The 16,586-nt window shown below is 36.5% G+C and overlaps 1 protein-coding gene across 1 annotated transcript in view; it reads right to left on the bottom strand.

Moving 5' to 3' along the window:
• NEGR1 (neuronal growth regulator 1) overlaps positions 1 to 16,586 on the bottom strand; it is a 923,741-nt gene that overhangs the window by 184,065 nt on the left and 723,090 nt on the right. The window contains exon 6 of the mRNA XM_004464253.3: positions 1,406 to 1,557. Within this exon, the coding sequence (XP_004464310.1) occupies positions 1,406 to 1,557 (152 nt within the window). The remainder of the gene's footprint in view (positions 1 to 1,405; positions 1,558 to 16,586) is intronic.

Raw genomic sequence — 16,586 nt, 5'->3', positions numbered from 1 at the left:
TTTAATTCATTTATTCTTTTAGACTCTTAAATATTTAAACAATTAAAAATATTAATAATGTAACAAAGATGTATCAAAATTTGCATTAAATTGAAATTCACACTGCTCTAAAATGTTTTCATTCATTTATATTATTCATAATTACACTAAATAAATCATCTCCATGGAAGAAATTTAAACAAATATATTATACCATGGCTATTGCCTGCAAGTAATGGTTTTCTTTCAGACTGGGGCACTAAGAAATATTAAGGAATATTAAACTGAAATAATAAAATATGTGATGTTTTAAGAGCTTACATAGACAAAATCTTTTAAAATAAATTTCTTTTAAGAAAAAACTGATATTTTATTTAACATAAAGTTCTTAAATCATGGTAATTCAAAGTTCATAAATCATGAAACTTCCTATTAGAGCATATTTTTAAGTAACAAGAATGTCATATAACCTATCTCCATCATTTTCTACAAAGTGGAAATGAACATGTCTTTGATGAACTATGAAATCTTTGAATTTTTCAGATAGCCTATCACAGAATGATAACATAAATATACATATGGCAGATTATTATAAAATATTAATTATTAAATTACTAAAGACAAGGATGATTCAAATAACTTAATGGAACTGAAAAGGCAACCTATCTGTAGACTTTTTAGAATAAATTTATAAAATATTCCACTTCAAATTCAGGAAAATTTTATGGCTATGATAATTTGTTGGCTACTCATTCTTCTAAAAAGCACTAAAACTAATTACAAGAGAAAACATTAGCCTAGATCTCTCTCTTTCTTCTTGTATCAACTCTTTGTTAATTTCTAGTCCTTAGGAGCTAAGGTACATTAGACATGTCATATTTTTAGTAAAACCCTACTCTGAAATTCAAATACAATTTTGAGTAACAGAATTATTGACATAGAAAACTATTTTGTCCATGATCATTTACTTACTATGTCATTTTATTTATGGCACATGATATTCTGGCTATTCCAAGGTGAATAATTAAAGAAAACCAACCAAGAGTAAATTCAAGCCATATTAATTTATGCTGCAAGATAACATAACACATTAAAAAAAATAAAAACCATGAAGCAAACAATTAAAAACTAAAAAACCCACCTAAACAACTATCATCAGTAGGAAGACATGTTTCATTTAGCTTTATTAATTATATATATTTTTCCTTTTCTCAGCTGTAAGTCATTTCTCTAAACACACATAAATTCAATAGGGAATACAAAATTCTCAAATGCCCATACTTATTTTGGAAAAATATTGCTCTGCATAGGAACTATGGCACATCAGTCTGAATTCCTAAAATAAACATAATCCATTCTTGGTTTTATCTCTGCTGCTACATGGTACAAGAGGCTGCTGGGAGAATTTTCAACACTTGTTACTTACGGTTAAGAGGCAGGCTTGCATTGGTTGTGCCTAGCTTGTTGGCAGCCACACAGGTATAATTGCCGAAGTGCTCCTGTGTCACATTGGTGACAGTGAGAATGGATCTTGTGCTAAAATTTTGAATAATAATTCCTTGTTGGCCATTGAAGAGCCTAGAAGACAAAATAAACTCTAGATAAATATGCATTGTGAATACCATTTTCATTTTTATGTTAGGTGGGGTTGTTATGGCAACACATGACAGTTTGACCACACTGATGTTAGCTTTATAGCATGTCACAATTATATTTACTTTCCTTATGTTAGCTGATTTTAAGGAGGAGAGATTATATGATAGCTATAGACTGTTCTTATGGGATTATTTCTGATCTAAAACAGACTAATTTTACATATCCATATGCCTTATTCACATATATTTTTGTGTTTTAGAAAATTAAACAACCACAGCAATGACATCTCTTCTGTTAAACTCTATAAAGAATAAAAGGGAATTAAATATAGAGGTTCCATTTTTTGAGAATTATTCATTCTTAATAAGAAAGAATGAGAATAAAATGAAAGCATTGGAAGCACAAACTGATTGTTTGCAATAAACTGGCTAGAGTATGCCTGGACCATTTCAGTTGGCATTATCTGATTATTCTCAGGAAAGTTAACCCTACTAAATGACAGGATGGTCTTGAGGCTAAAAAACACATTAAAGATGAAAATCTTGTATGGCATTTGAGCTATGAGTTTACAGAGTCCATATTGTAATCAGTAGATCTCTTTCACTGTGAACGCTGCAGTTATTTAGAGAGAATTTGGTACTGCCTTTACTGTTGCTATGTGCAACCCAGGCAGCGGACCTGCCATTAAATCTAGAAAAGGCAGTGGTATTGAGGATAGCATTTGGAGTTGAGTCACAGTTCTGCCACATTTTGGCAGTGTACCTGGGAAAGTCCTTAAACATCAATATGGATTTTAATTTTCAATGAATTTCACCCTGATTGCTCAACAATCTTCCTCCAGACTTACGCTTTCTCAGTTGGGCTGGCATGGCTTTACCATTCTCAACACATTCCTGTTGTACCCTTGCTTTGAATTTGCACCTGATGGTCTTCAACCCCCTTTCATCTCTGCCAGCCTGATCTTTCCCTCCTCATTTAGGCCCAGGCTAAGTTCTAGCTCTCATTCTCTAATGGTCCTCAAATTATTATCCTCTTTCTCCATGTCTCTCTCAAAATTGTTGTGGGATTTATAAAACCAAAACCACACTTTCACATTATTTTTTCCAGCTATTTCCAAAGACAAAGATTACACTGTGCTTACTAGTGAGATTCTAGGTACTTAGTAATTAGTACAATAGGTCATTGGAGTCTGCGCAATGCTCCCCACCATGGGCAATAGTAAGCCCTTTTCAGTAGATCCTTTGAAAAAATCTCTAAATATGAATTCTGCCACAATGAAGATGCCGGCCAGATACTAAATTCTCTCTAAATAACTGCAGAGTTCACAGTGAAAGCGATATGCCGATTACAATACGGACTCTGTAAACTCATAGCTCAAATGCCATATAAGATTTTCATCTTTAATGTGTTTTTTAGTACTAAGTATTTCTTTAATCATGAAAATGCTAATAAATGGCATTCCCCAGAGAGTTTAAGGTAAACTCCTTCATATTACATTATGTAGCTTACATTTGAATTCAGACAAAATAAGCTGTAGTTAAAGGGAGATTAAAATAACAACCATGCTTTATTACTCTGGGAATTACAGTTCATATCAAAGCTGAATTTGGTACATCTGAAACTCAAACTTTAATCTGATTAATAACACTTTAGTTGAATACATATTGAACAAACTTTAACTTGAGCAATAAACATAATGATCTACAAATCTGATGTAAGAAAATAGGGCATAAAATATCAAGGAGGAAGCAATCTTTTATTCCCCTGTATCATATTTCAAATCTACAATATTTTTGCTAAATTTCCATAGCAATTATGGAATATTTTTCCAGAAAACATTAATAACTTTATTTCCCACTAATCAATATGTGTTGGGTATAAAATTCACACTTCCGTTGTCCTGCACTCTTCAGCATTATGGCTCAAATCAATTTGTCCCTGCAATGTTATAGACATTCTCCAAAGGACTCAGCAACTCCTTAGACTACTAAATACCTATTGTGCCCCATCTGCCAAAACCAATATTCAGTTTGCTGATAAAGAATCAAGAAGAAAGTAGCCAGGGTCTTCACTCCGTGGAGTAAGTCTCAAGGGAGTGTTTATGTATTCAGTCACTCCATGCCTCTGTTTGCTAATGTTCCTTATGGTTATCTTTCTGAGTGAGTTGGCTTAATGCATCTGATGGCAAGCCACAGATATTGTTAAATGATGCAGGAGTATCTGTGCTCTGTACATGTAGGCCCAGTTTTGGTCTCTGGTCAACAGTGCTGTGCGAATGCTTAGGGAAGTGGCACATTAGTTCTCCAGGTCCTGTAGCTTGGATCATCCAGGTTGGTGTTTATGGTCAATACAAAGGAGAAGTATCCTTTGGGGAGGATTTTCTTCCCTCTAGAGGCAGCTATCTTTCTGAGATTACTGGTGAAGACCAAAGATTACTTTCTTCTAGAGTGGTGAGTTTTACAACCTCAAACACTGTCTTAGGGCCTATCTTCTCTTGGCACTGGCTGATTTTGCAGGAAGGTGAGTTCCAGAATGATGCATAACTCTGGGGGATACACTTTTGTGATTCTCCTGCAGGGATGGGGGATGGGAGGGGAGAAGTTTTCAACTATTCAGCTCAATTCTGTAAATCTTTATTAAATTGGTAAAAGATTAGTTTTATGTTAGGCAGTTAGTGATGAGGCTGGGCATCTCATGATCTCTGCCCTTCAAAAGATCAAAAGCTGAAGGGAGGAATCATGCCTGTAAACAGATATTTGCAACAGAAGAGTATGTTAGAAATAATGATGATCCTGTTAAGATGAACACAGCTCCCCTCAGTCACTGGATATAGAAATTTAAGCCATGCCTAGAAGCCCCAGCATGTATGGCCCTAATACAATTTCACTCCCTGACTAAAAAACAAATAATTAATGAGCTCTTCAATTGATGGCACTTCTTTCTTTATAAAACAGATTTATTCCAATATGATTGGCTATCATTATATTTTTGTAAAAATTATCATTCTCGTATTGACTTAGATTATAGAATGAAAGATGCTTTCTTATAGAAAAACCCCAGCCCTACCACACTCAAAGAGAGAGAAACAAATCCTCCTGAGCAAGGAATTAAATGTGGTATCCATCAGCAGTGGATCAGAAGTATATGGCCCTTGCTTGGAAATGCCTGGTCATTTCTCACTGTTGCATTTTTACCATTCAGCTATAAGATCTCTCTATTCCTGTGGATGCTGCAGTTCTCTACTGTCTTCCACCAGTAGAAATTTCTTCCAGACCTAGTAACATTACCCTCAATCTTCTTCCTTTCTGCTTTTGCTGATGCTTCATAAACCTGTGAGCTGCCAGCTATTTGCTTTGCCAGCAGATGCTGCCAACTCTTAAGTGACACAAACTGACCCACTAACTAGCTCTGAATTGGAATAGTTCCCTATATTTTCAACTGTCAGTCAGAGGTGGCACGAGAAAAGCATGCTAATAAATAGGGATATTTACATTTCAGACTCATGAAATGTTCACAAACTTCAGCCATAACCTCCTTCAGGAAGTAGTTATCCAGAATGGTCTGAAGAGTCCGTAGTAATAACACCACAGCAAAGTGATCACATAGCCAGGAGCACCGACTGTTAATTTTGTTAAAATAAATGGAGAGTCTGCACCAGATCTTATTCATTGTATATATAATTCCATCCTCACTCCACACTTTGAATTCTTGTTCAATATCTGATTTTCCAGATTAGGAATAACAATAAACATTTCTAAAGAAACAAATTTTCAGGTAAAAATAGCTATAGAAAAATTTCATTGCTAAAGTAGGAAGTGAATATTTTCCTAAAATATTAAAATGACTTGTAGTAGAAGTTGGGGAATATGATGACAGATTTTTAAAAATCAGACTGGAATTACAAGGGAATAAAATCACCATATATCAAGTTGTATGACTGGATAAGATTAATATGTTTTTGTTAATCAATCTTTGGGTGCTAGTATAGCAAAGCGGGAAAGAGGGAAGGGGAAGGTAATCCTTGAATCATAAGAGTTATGTGTACAAAGAAAAAGAATGTTACTTTTAATAGTAGATTGCAGGCTGCTGGAATTCCAAGAGATGGTATAAGCTAAAGGTATAGATAACTCCAAAAAGGGGGATTTAGAAGAAGCCATAGGTGCCGATAAAACTTCAGTATAGCTTTAATGTAAATGTGGTATTATTTAGCTATCAAATAATGATTAAATGCTCCCCTATGCTTCAGGCACTGCATTAAGAACTAAGGAAAAAAGCCAAATACATCACAGGTACTATCTCGAGGAACTTAGCTACATCTGAAGATCTGAATATTACATTGGGCTGGTATCTAGACCTTTCCACATCATCTCCTAAAGTGCCCCTTTTCTCAGTGATAGAATTATGGCTTGTATATATCTTGGCTCTGAATCATCTTTTTAGTTTTTTCAATGTGGGCAGGAATACTCTACTTACTTATGTGGAAATGTTAGTTGTTCTCAACACGTTTTTGACTGGTCTTCTAACACTAAAAATCTCAAAACTATAAAAAATTCAGCGTTAAGAGTGTGGGCAATTGACATTCAGAAAACATTTAAGCATTTTCACATGTAATATCAACTAAAATTTATAGCAACCCTAGGAGGTAGGTAAGTTTCAAATTTTGCAGGTGAGAAAACAGAAGTTCAGAAAGATTAATTTGTCTTCCTCCATCTGATAAGTGGCAAAACCAAGATTCAAATCCAGGTCCTCTGACTATTGGTATTTACCTCCCTACAAAGTAATTGATATTCAATTAATAGGTAGAAACCAGGACATTATATTTGAATTTGCAGAAGCAAGTCAGAAATCACAGGTAGTTCCAGGAAATTGAGTCATGTCGATTGAATAAAGTCAATGAAGTAAAAAAAGCCACGTGGTATGTGATGGCCATGCTAGGAAAGCCAGGTTCAACCTAAGGGGTGAATTTACTAGGGAAGAAAGCCAAACTAAAAAGTAATGTTCAGTTCAACTAGCTATCTGGAGAGTTCCCTGGACCAGACGCCTTTTGAAAATCTGTTTGAGTTTAGTTATGCCCAGCAAGGAAGCCTCTTATAGCAGCTCTCTTCAGGCTTCAATGGAGTGAGCCTCACAGATGGCTCATAGTCCCAAGACACAAAGCATGGACTAGGTTCTCTCCTTGCTCCTTCCTCAAACTCCACTCTCACAACTTCAGCATCAATTACTGTTTGTTTTTCTTCCCTGGGTCTACTACATATTCAGATAGTATCATATGTCTCCCCCTATTGCATATGCAGAATATAGCCAAGAATGCCAGAGAAATAAAACCTAGCAGAGTGGCAAGCACGGAACATTTTACATTAAGTCCACAATTGTATCTAAAGTTAAAGATCTAGTGAGATATGTAGTTACTGTGTTCTTCCTGACTAGGGCAAATCATCATCATAATATCATGTTCTCCTTTGGAAAACTGTGGCAGTTATAAGTTTATATGCATTTGTGTTTTTTTGATTTATATCACTCTTCCTCATTAGAGTGAAAACTCCATTAGAGCAGGGTTGTTGGCTTGTTTAGTTTTTTTTTGTATTCAAACTCAATGTGCCAGGTACTTAATAGGTACACTGTAAGTAATTGTTACATGATTGTCTGAATGAATTATGTCTTTTTTCATTTTTGGAAGTCTTAGTCTTTTCATCTGAAGACAATCTCAAAATGCTGATGTAAGAATGCTTTTTAAATACATAAAATGCAATATCTATGCACATATGTATTAAATGCAGGAGGCACTAGATATATGATAGATGTTATTATTGTTCAATGATAGGGTCTGTTTCTTAGAACAGATACATTTCCTCTCAGATGGCAGCAAAATATTAAATATTGAGCAGACAGGAAATTATTTTTTAAAGAAAAGATCTAGGAGAGTGACTGAAAAGATCATGGCATCATGATTTCAAGATGTGCCAAACTCAGTATCAATTACTTGTGCATTATCTACTTCATCTAGGCTTTTCACAGATGTGCAGGGTAGATTAAAAAAAAAAAAAAGGAAAAAGAGGATCAGTAAGAACGCTAGAAACCAGACAGAAATGAAAATTTATGTGAACATGCTGCTATAGCAACCTATTAGTTTACTGTGTTGCTTGGTACTTAATTCTCAAAATGATATGATATCATTTATTCCTAGGAACAGACTGAAGAATATCATGCATCACTGTCTTAGCCCCAAGGGGCATCTATCTTTAGTTGCGCATTTGAATAAATTAATGTTATTATAATATATTAGAACACTTTAATGATTTTAGACTTTATTAAGCTATTTAAAATGTATGTCTTGTTTACTTTATCAATATTAATGAAATTAATAATTTTAGATTAGAGACCTTTGGGCTGCCTTATTTGTGACAGTTTGATTCACATGAGGAAGATATTCCCTTTTAATCCTAAACCAAATAAACAGAGGCTACAGTGCAGGTGTCAAACCTCCCCTGACTGCAGTGAGTCTTGTATCCCTGACAACCTGGCCTATGACAGGATATCCCCTCTCTGCTTGAACTGCTTTTCTAATATCAATGTGCCCACACATTTAATGTCAAATTTCATCCTGCAATATACTAATAAAACCATTTTTCAGAGACCACATTTGCAGCAAAGAAAACCTGGTAAACCAGAATTGAACAGCTTTCTCTCTCTAATCATACTGCTTACTGCTGTACACTAGTCCCACCATCTAAAGTAACAGAATCAATTCATGCTAATATTCTCCTGTAATTTCGGAAGTATATTAAAATAAGAATGGCTCTACTTTATAATTACTAAATAGATATAACTCATTCTTTCAACAGAGTGTGTTATTTGTGCCAAACATCATGTTAGATGCTGGGGACGCAATAGTGAATAAGGTGGAATCCTCACTCCCAGGTTGATTATAGTTTAGTGGTGAGATGGACAATTAAAAAAGTTGAGTAACGTTCAATAAGTGCTTTGATAGGGTGAACACATGTAAGTTCATTTGGACAGCTGCTTCTGAGCAAAAAAAGCCCAGGGAAGATTTCCTGGAGAAGGGGCCATAGGAGCTGAGACTAAAGTACTAGTGGAAGGCAGCCAGGCAAGAGAGGCCAAGAGACCAACATGTGGCCTGAAAGAGACCAGGATGAGGCCTGAAAGGCAGAGATTAGGTAACAGTGTGGGAAGTAAAATAGCTCAAGATGGCTATAGCCTTGACTGTGTGAGAATGGAGAGGTAAATAGGGTCGGAAAGGGGAGGCCTCCCATGGTGGTGTTGGGATTTGATTTCAAGGTCAAGAAGAACCACTGAAGAGCTTAAGCATAAAGTGATAAGACCAGATTTTCGTTTTGGAAGTATCACTATGAACTTCAAGAACACAGCCAAATTCCAGCTGTTTACCAGTGGACTCTGTAGGCAATATTAGTGCCTCAGTACCAGTATGTCCCAAACCACACTCCTAAACCTCTTTTTCTGGGTTCCAAGCCTCAGCTAATAGTTTCACATTAACCTGGTTATCTAGACAGAAAACTTGAAATAATTTTCAACTTGTCCTTTTCTTGCATTCAATCAGTCACTAAAACTATACTCTATTTTCTATTTCTTGCTTCCTAACTGCACAGTAAATTCTCTATTTTTAAGACATATTTCTCATCTTTCCCACCTACTCTTCCCAATTGCTCCCAGAAACACTTGGCTAAGACAGGGATTGGATCATTTTACTACTCTTGAAAACTCCTTTAATGGCTTCCCAGTGTCCATGCAATCAAGTTCAAATGTCTTATCATGGCATTTAAGACCCTCCAAGATCTTGCAATAAGGTGCCTTTTCAGCTCTACATCCTATTACAACAGTTTTCACATCTTGTATGCCAGGGCCTACAATATTTGTTATGCAGTGTTCAAATATCATTGCCATGTCCTTCCTTGCTCATGATAAAGAATTTTTCCTTGCAATGTTTGGAAATGCTGCTTATCAGTTCCAAAACTTCCTTATCCTTCAAGCACTCTTTTACCCTCTAATTTGTGTTGAAGGGACTCTTGCCATGCACTTTCACAGGACCCAACTCAGTATTCCCTTAGTATTTTCTTATTATTTATCTCATTTTTTATTATACAGCCTAAACTCTGAGTCAGGGGATACAAACTGGCAGCAGGCTAACTTTCAGCTTTGTTTGGCCCAAGGTTTTAAATATAATAATATGCATTTGTGTCTTTGGAAGGGCATGAACCCTCTAGTTCCCAGCACTTGAAATGATGCCATTTAATGGGAATGAAGGCCAATTAAAGGAGCAGCAAGTTCATTTCTATCACTGCATATCTCTTCAAAGCTTTCACACAATGAATAGAGTTAGCAAGACCTAACATTTAAATTGTGAGTATAATGATGTTTATCTCTCCCTTTTCTCTTTTTTCCCTCTCTCATTCAACATTCCACATTTGAAGAGTTAAATCCAAATGAGTGAAATGTAAACTGTGCACATTTTGTAAGACCCCCTTACAAAATGCTCTCAAAATCAAATATGATATATAAATATAATGTATTCATAACTTTGACACAAATACATTGCTAGAAAAAGAGCAAAGAAAGAGGATCATTGAAGATATAGAAAAATATTTTAATTCATTTTGCTGGTTCCCTTGAAAATAGAAGTGGGAAGAACCCTCCCTCCCATATTCCTTCAGCAAAGCAAATGCTCAGGTGAAATTTATGGTCTGCCTAGAAGATCGGGTAGTAAATATCTAGTAGAATAGGAAGAAGGAGGGGAAAGGTCACTCCACTTCATTATGATTTCTCAAGTTCATCTCAACTATGTAAAGTCAAGAATAAAAAATCATTCTCTAAACTGAAAACTTAATATTATCCTGACCAAAAATGTCAGCATGCCTCTGTGTAATGTGAACATGGCAGATTCTACTTGGCTCATACTAGGCAACTTGCTATCCACTCAATGGTTCCTGCATACACATTTCTGTGCATCTGTGCATGCATGTTGTGTGCACATAGATTATTAATCCTTCACAGCATGGCAAAATGAATATGGTTATCAAATACTTTCTGAAGCAGTAGGTGTAATTGAACAATGAAGAGGATCCTGAAATGAGAGATGTGCTGCTATGGTATTTGTTACAAAGAATGACAGTATAAAAATGCATAGGCTAAATTTGAAATAGATTGTTAACAAATCAAGATATTATAGGCCCGTGGGAAGCAGATGTGGCTCAAGATTGAGCTCCCACCTACCAAATGGGAGGTCCCAATTTTGGTTCCCAGTGCCTTGTAAAGGAGTCAAGCAAGGCAGTGAGCTGACACAATGGGCTGGCACAGGAAGCTAATGCAACAAGATGATGCAACAAGAGACACAAAGAGCAAACACAATGAGAGACACAACAAAGGATGTAGCGCAGGTGGCTTAAGCAATTAGGCATTTTCCTCCCACAGAACCCCAGTACCTCCTAAAAAGAAGAAAATAAGAAGAGACACACAATGAACAGACACAGCAAGTGCAAACAATGAGGGGGTGGGGAGAAATAAAATAATTCTTTAAAAGAAAAGTTTGTTTCAAAAAAAAGAGAAGATTTTATAGGTACTCAACATCCCATAAAACAATCCATTTCTTAGGTACACATTGTTTTCAAGCTGCTGGCATTGATAATTTTTAATGTTTTATTATATATTTGTTTTTCTTTTATGGGGGCAATTTGAATTTACTTCATTTGTGACTTTTGCTTCCCTATGTTACATTATGATGGAGGACTGAGAAAGAATTACTCTTGTGACTAAAGAATTCTGAAAAAACCCTGCTACAACTGGCTGTTTTACTTGAAAACAAGTAAAGCAAGTAAAGTAATATTTTAAAAGCCTCGGGCGGTAAAACTTGCCATGAGAAATCAGAGGGCATGCCTTTTTGGGCCTCAGGCTTGGATTTGAGGAAATCTAGAAAAAGAGTAGGGACTTTAACCAGACAAGCAAGCAACACACTTCTGATCTAAGACAAGATGGTCATGTTGTTTTAACAAAATGATACAAAACATGGTTTTGTAACACCTATTTAAATGTCAGTCTATTACAGCTTAATTTATGATTTTAGCCTCAATCCTAAGTGAATGTACTATTCTCAAGCATAGATTAATTTACTGCTATGAAAGTACTATTTGCCCAATAGTACTTTGGATGTTTTGAAATTGTCCTTTCACTTCATAAAAGGAGTACCTTTATTTTTATAACCTTCTCTACTATCAAAAAAAAGTTAAAATTTTTGGCTCTCTATAAAATTGAACCTCCACCTCTGATTTTTCAAATACTTAAATGTCTATGAAGTAAAATTAAGTCTATCAGGACTGCCCCTGCCAGATGCAATGGAAGAAAATATAGTGTTATAATATGATATGATCAGTTTATAAAAGTGTTAATATTTTAATAAATTGTATAACTTTAGTCACTCCCTTCAGGCTTATTTAAGCAATGCAATAAATTAAAGGCAAATGGCTAATATTTCTAGTAAAAAAGTTGGAATATCTACAAGGGGGGCAATGTAGTAGCCAGCTTCAGAGATCGCAACTGATTATTCTCTCTTGGTATCCTAACTCCAGTGTTTTCCCTTTCCACATTTTATAGAGGTGCCCTCTGTAGCCAATAAGATATTGAAGAAATGACAGAGCATGACGTTTGAGACTAGGTCATAAAATATATGCTGGCTTATCATGAGGACATTCAAGCAGCCCTATGGAGAGGTCCACATGGCTAACTGAGGCCTTCTGCCAAGAGCTAGAACTACCTTGCTGGGTATAAATAAGCTATCTTGGAAGTAAATCCTCAGCTCCAGGCAAATACCAGGCAGCATCTTGATTATAATATTATGAGAATGCATGAGCCAGAATCATTCAGCTAAGCTGCTTCTAGATTCCTGACCCATAGAAACTACTTGAGATAATAAGTGTTTTTTGAAATACAAACTGCTAAATTTAGGGTTAATTTTTTTTACCTGACAATGGGACACTAATAATAGCAATGCATGCATGGGAAAGAACATGAGCTGACAAATCTAAAATGTATCCTGGTGGCAACTAAAGCTGAGTGATTGTGGTAAATTAAATTATGTACCCCAACATAGACATGTTCTCAATTTTAATTTGCACTCTTGTGGGTATAGACCCATTATAAACAGGACCTCTGGAAGGTGCTATTTTTAGTTAAAATATGGGCCTTAATCCAGATTACTGGAGAATTTATAGAGAGAACCTGGAAGTCACATAACTGAGAAAGGAGAGGATGTCTCCATCATGGGATGGCAGGCAAATACACAAATCAAGTAATTCCAAAGATATCTGGCAGTCAGCACTGGCATGGACAGACCTTGTCCATATCTTAGTTTTGGACTCCTTCCACCTTAAACCTGTGCCCCCCAAAAATTCCTGTTACTTAAGCCAATCTATTGAGTGATGTTTATAGTAGTACCTCAGGCAAGCTAATACAGTGTTCTTGGATGGATTATTAAATCTTGGTGTTTCTTGGTTTTGTCATCTATAAATTGAGGATAATAAGGCTAACCTCACAGACTTCAAATGAATAAATGAGAGAATTTAAAGCATCTAGAAAGTGGTTTATATTCAGTGAATGTTTGTTTGTTCCTTTTTAAAATTGTGCTTAATGTTAAAGGGTATCCTTGAAGGTGATCTTTTAAAGGTATTCAAAGTTGATTACTGCCAGTATATGGAAGTGGAATTTGAGGATGCTGAAGAACTGGAAGCAGAGAGAGGGCTAGGGATATCCGGGTACTTTGTGTGTGTGTGTGTGTGGGGGGGTGGGTGGTGGTGGTGGTGGTTTCCATTTGTTAGTTTTAGCTTCTGCTTAAAGATCTGGCTTTGACAATCTTGGTTTAAGAGAACTGGATTTTTATTAATATTCCCTGAATCAGAAGTGAACAGATTGTGTAAAGTTTTTTTCTGAATATTTTTTGTAAACTCCAAGTACAAAGTTCTCCAGGAAATAAACTTGCCAGATATTGCAAAAATTCTACGCTACATGGATAAGGTTTCTGACAGCTTCATGTGTCCCATTAGGTACTTTGGAAGTCAAGAAAACAACTCCTTTGGCCCAGTGGTTAGGGCGTCCGTCTACCATATGGGAGGTCCGCGGTTCAAACCCCGGGCCTCCTCGGCCCGTGTGGAGCTGGCCATGCGCAGTGCTGATGCGCGCAAGGAGTGCCGTGCCACGCAAGGGTGTCCCCCGCGTGGGGAAGCCCCACGCGCAAGGAGTGCGCCCGTGAGGAAAGCCGCCCAGCGTGAAAAGAAAGAGCAGCCTGCCCAGGAATGGCGCCGCCCACACTTCCCGTGCCGCTGAGGACAACAGAAGCGGACAAAGAAACAAGACGCAGCAAACAGACACCAAGAACAGACAACCAGGGGAGGGGGGGAAATTAAATAAATAAATAAATTAAAAAAAAAACAAAAACGAAAACAACTCAGAATCGTATTGCATCTCTTTCTTCTATGTGTCTACCTTGATTCCATTATTTTTGTGTCCTTGTCTAAAAAAGAATTGGGAAATTTTAAGTGAGTGTTTATATGTGCAGTGTCTTTAGATCCAATCCATAACTGACCTATAAATACTTTTTTTAATCTTTAGCATTTAACACTGATATTTAAAATTGTTTTTGATAGACTCTGAAGGTCTATCACCTCTTCTAATGCCATAATATAGGACTTAAACCATGGATTCTAAATGAAGATCTGCAAGACTTCCTGACATCATATTCCAACTCTGCCTCTAACTGTGTGAAGTGGGAAAGTTACTTAATTCTGTGCCTTGGATTCCCTAAGGATGAGGAAAGAATATTAACAGTATCTATCTGATAGTTTGTTTTGAGAACAAAATGTGTTCATATTTATTAAGAATTAGAACTCTGTCTGTTGAATAGCAGGTGCTCATAACTTTTTCATTTTGATGAGGCAAATATTTGGATGGTCTCAGCACTGACACCAGCATGGTACATCCACTCACTTGGAGAGTGTACGACAAATCCTTTAACAACCAGAATCCTCTTGACTCTACTTCCTCCATATACTCCATTTTACTTTACTGTAGGTCCCCCCCCCCCCGATGGCTCCCTCATCTGTTTGCTCATTACTTTCCTTGTTGACTGCTCATTATTTTTGCTCATTGTCTGCTCATCTTCTTCTTTAGAAGGCACCAGGAACTGAACCTAGGACCTCCCATGTGAGAGGCAGGCATCCAACTGCTAGAGCCACATCCAGTCCCTGCTTGTTTTTTTTTGTTTGTTTTTTGCTCACTGTCTGCTCATTGTTTGCTCATTGTATTGCTCATTGTTTTTTCTCATTATCTGCTCTTTTTTTTTTTTTTTTGCTTGATGTCTGTTTGTTTTGTTTTTGCTTGTTGCTGCTTATTTTTTGTTTGTCCTCTTTAGGAGGCACTGGGAACTAGATCTGGTACCTCCCATGTGGAAGGTGGATGTCCGGCTGCCTGAGCCACATCTGCTCCACTTTACTATAGTTTTGAGAGGAAATTATATATTCCAGTGGTATCAGAATTTGGATATTTCCTCAAATATAATTCCCCCAAATGAAAAATGTATTCTTCACTCGGAAACAAAATGTTTGCCTTTGACAAGTAAATTTGATTATCATAGCTCTTAGCTTTTTCTTAGATGTGTGAGTGTGTTGAGGGCAGGAGTCATTGGTTAGGGAGAATCAATCTACGTTTTCCTTTTGAGCAGTGGCTCTAAACTCCTTTGAAAATCTAATATCAGATACAGTCCATCTTCCCAGTTGGAAAACATCACTGAAAGTATGATTATGGGCACAAGTTAGTGCTTTGCTATGTGTACTACGGGCTGGGAAAGTCGTCTGAAGATTATTATTGTAGCCTTTTTGACAGTGGTTGCTGAATTTAGAAGAGGGAATGAGAGAGAGAGCAAAAAAGAAAATATGAGGCATCCCATCACAAAATATTGGAAAGAAAACGGCCTTTAACAAAGATTCTCTCACATGGGCTACTAGGAATAATTCTGCTTGTTAGCCTTCAAGAAAAGAATGACACAGATTAAAAAGGAACTATAAAAGATATGTAAAATGGTCTAAGACAGCCTATTTAAACTATACTTTCTGGATAACCATCGGATCTGGGGATCCACTGAAAGAGTGTCCTAATGGGCAGGTGGAATCGAGTCTGTTTTCACTGTACAGCTACCAGAGAAGTGTTACTTTCATAAATATAGTATCTTGGGATTCCAAATAAAGATTCTTTTGTTTTTAAAAAAGAGGGCCACAACTTACAAAGGATTGCAATCCACTCTTCTGGATGCTTGTCCATATAGACAACCATAAACTACAAACTCTGTAGCCTGGGTTGGCTGTCAGACTCTGAGAAAGGTTATATTGGTAGATATACTGTCTGGTAGGGTGGGATTAAGGTGAGGAAGGAATGGTTTCTTGAATTCTCAATGTATAAAATCCTTGGGGACTGCCATGAAAGCACAAAGAGGCAGATTTAAAATTAGTAAACAATTGAAAACTGAACACCCCAAGTTGTAGAAGAGGTTGCACATGAAATATCTGGGACAAAAGAAAAAAGGTTTAGGTAAAACTAAAGCCAGTTATTCAAAACAGCTAAGATAGTTATGGGACTAGCCTTTATTGTTCAGGCTGATGGTGAAGAGGAAGAACATCTTCTACAAATCATCCTTTGATTCCACTCTCTGAGACAGTGTATCACCTCCATGCTCATCCATTGTGGCAATAAGTTCTTAGGTGAGTTCATCATTTTCTGTACAGGCACTTAGCTGTAACTAGTTATTAACCATGACAAAAGCAAGTAAACCTTATACATACATGTTAAACAGTATTAATTTGCCAATATACAGCTTTTTTTAACTTAAAAATGGCAATTTGGTATTGTTCAATCTAACATTTTCTTGAATATATCTCTTCCTAGCTTTGAAATCTGCATTGTGTCTTCCAGTTAACCCCAGGGTCCTTACACTTCTCTGA

The sequence above is a fragment of the Dasypus novemcinctus genome, chromosome 9 (genome assembly GCF_030445035.2).
Source record: "Dasypus novemcinctus isolate mDasNov1 chromosome 9, mDasNov1.1.hap2, whole genome shotgun sequence".
NCBI lineage: Eukaryota > Metazoa > Chordata > Mammalia > Cingulata > Dasypodidae > Dasypus > Dasypus novemcinctus.
This window is presented reverse-complemented; position numbering and strand designations above follow the sequence as displayed.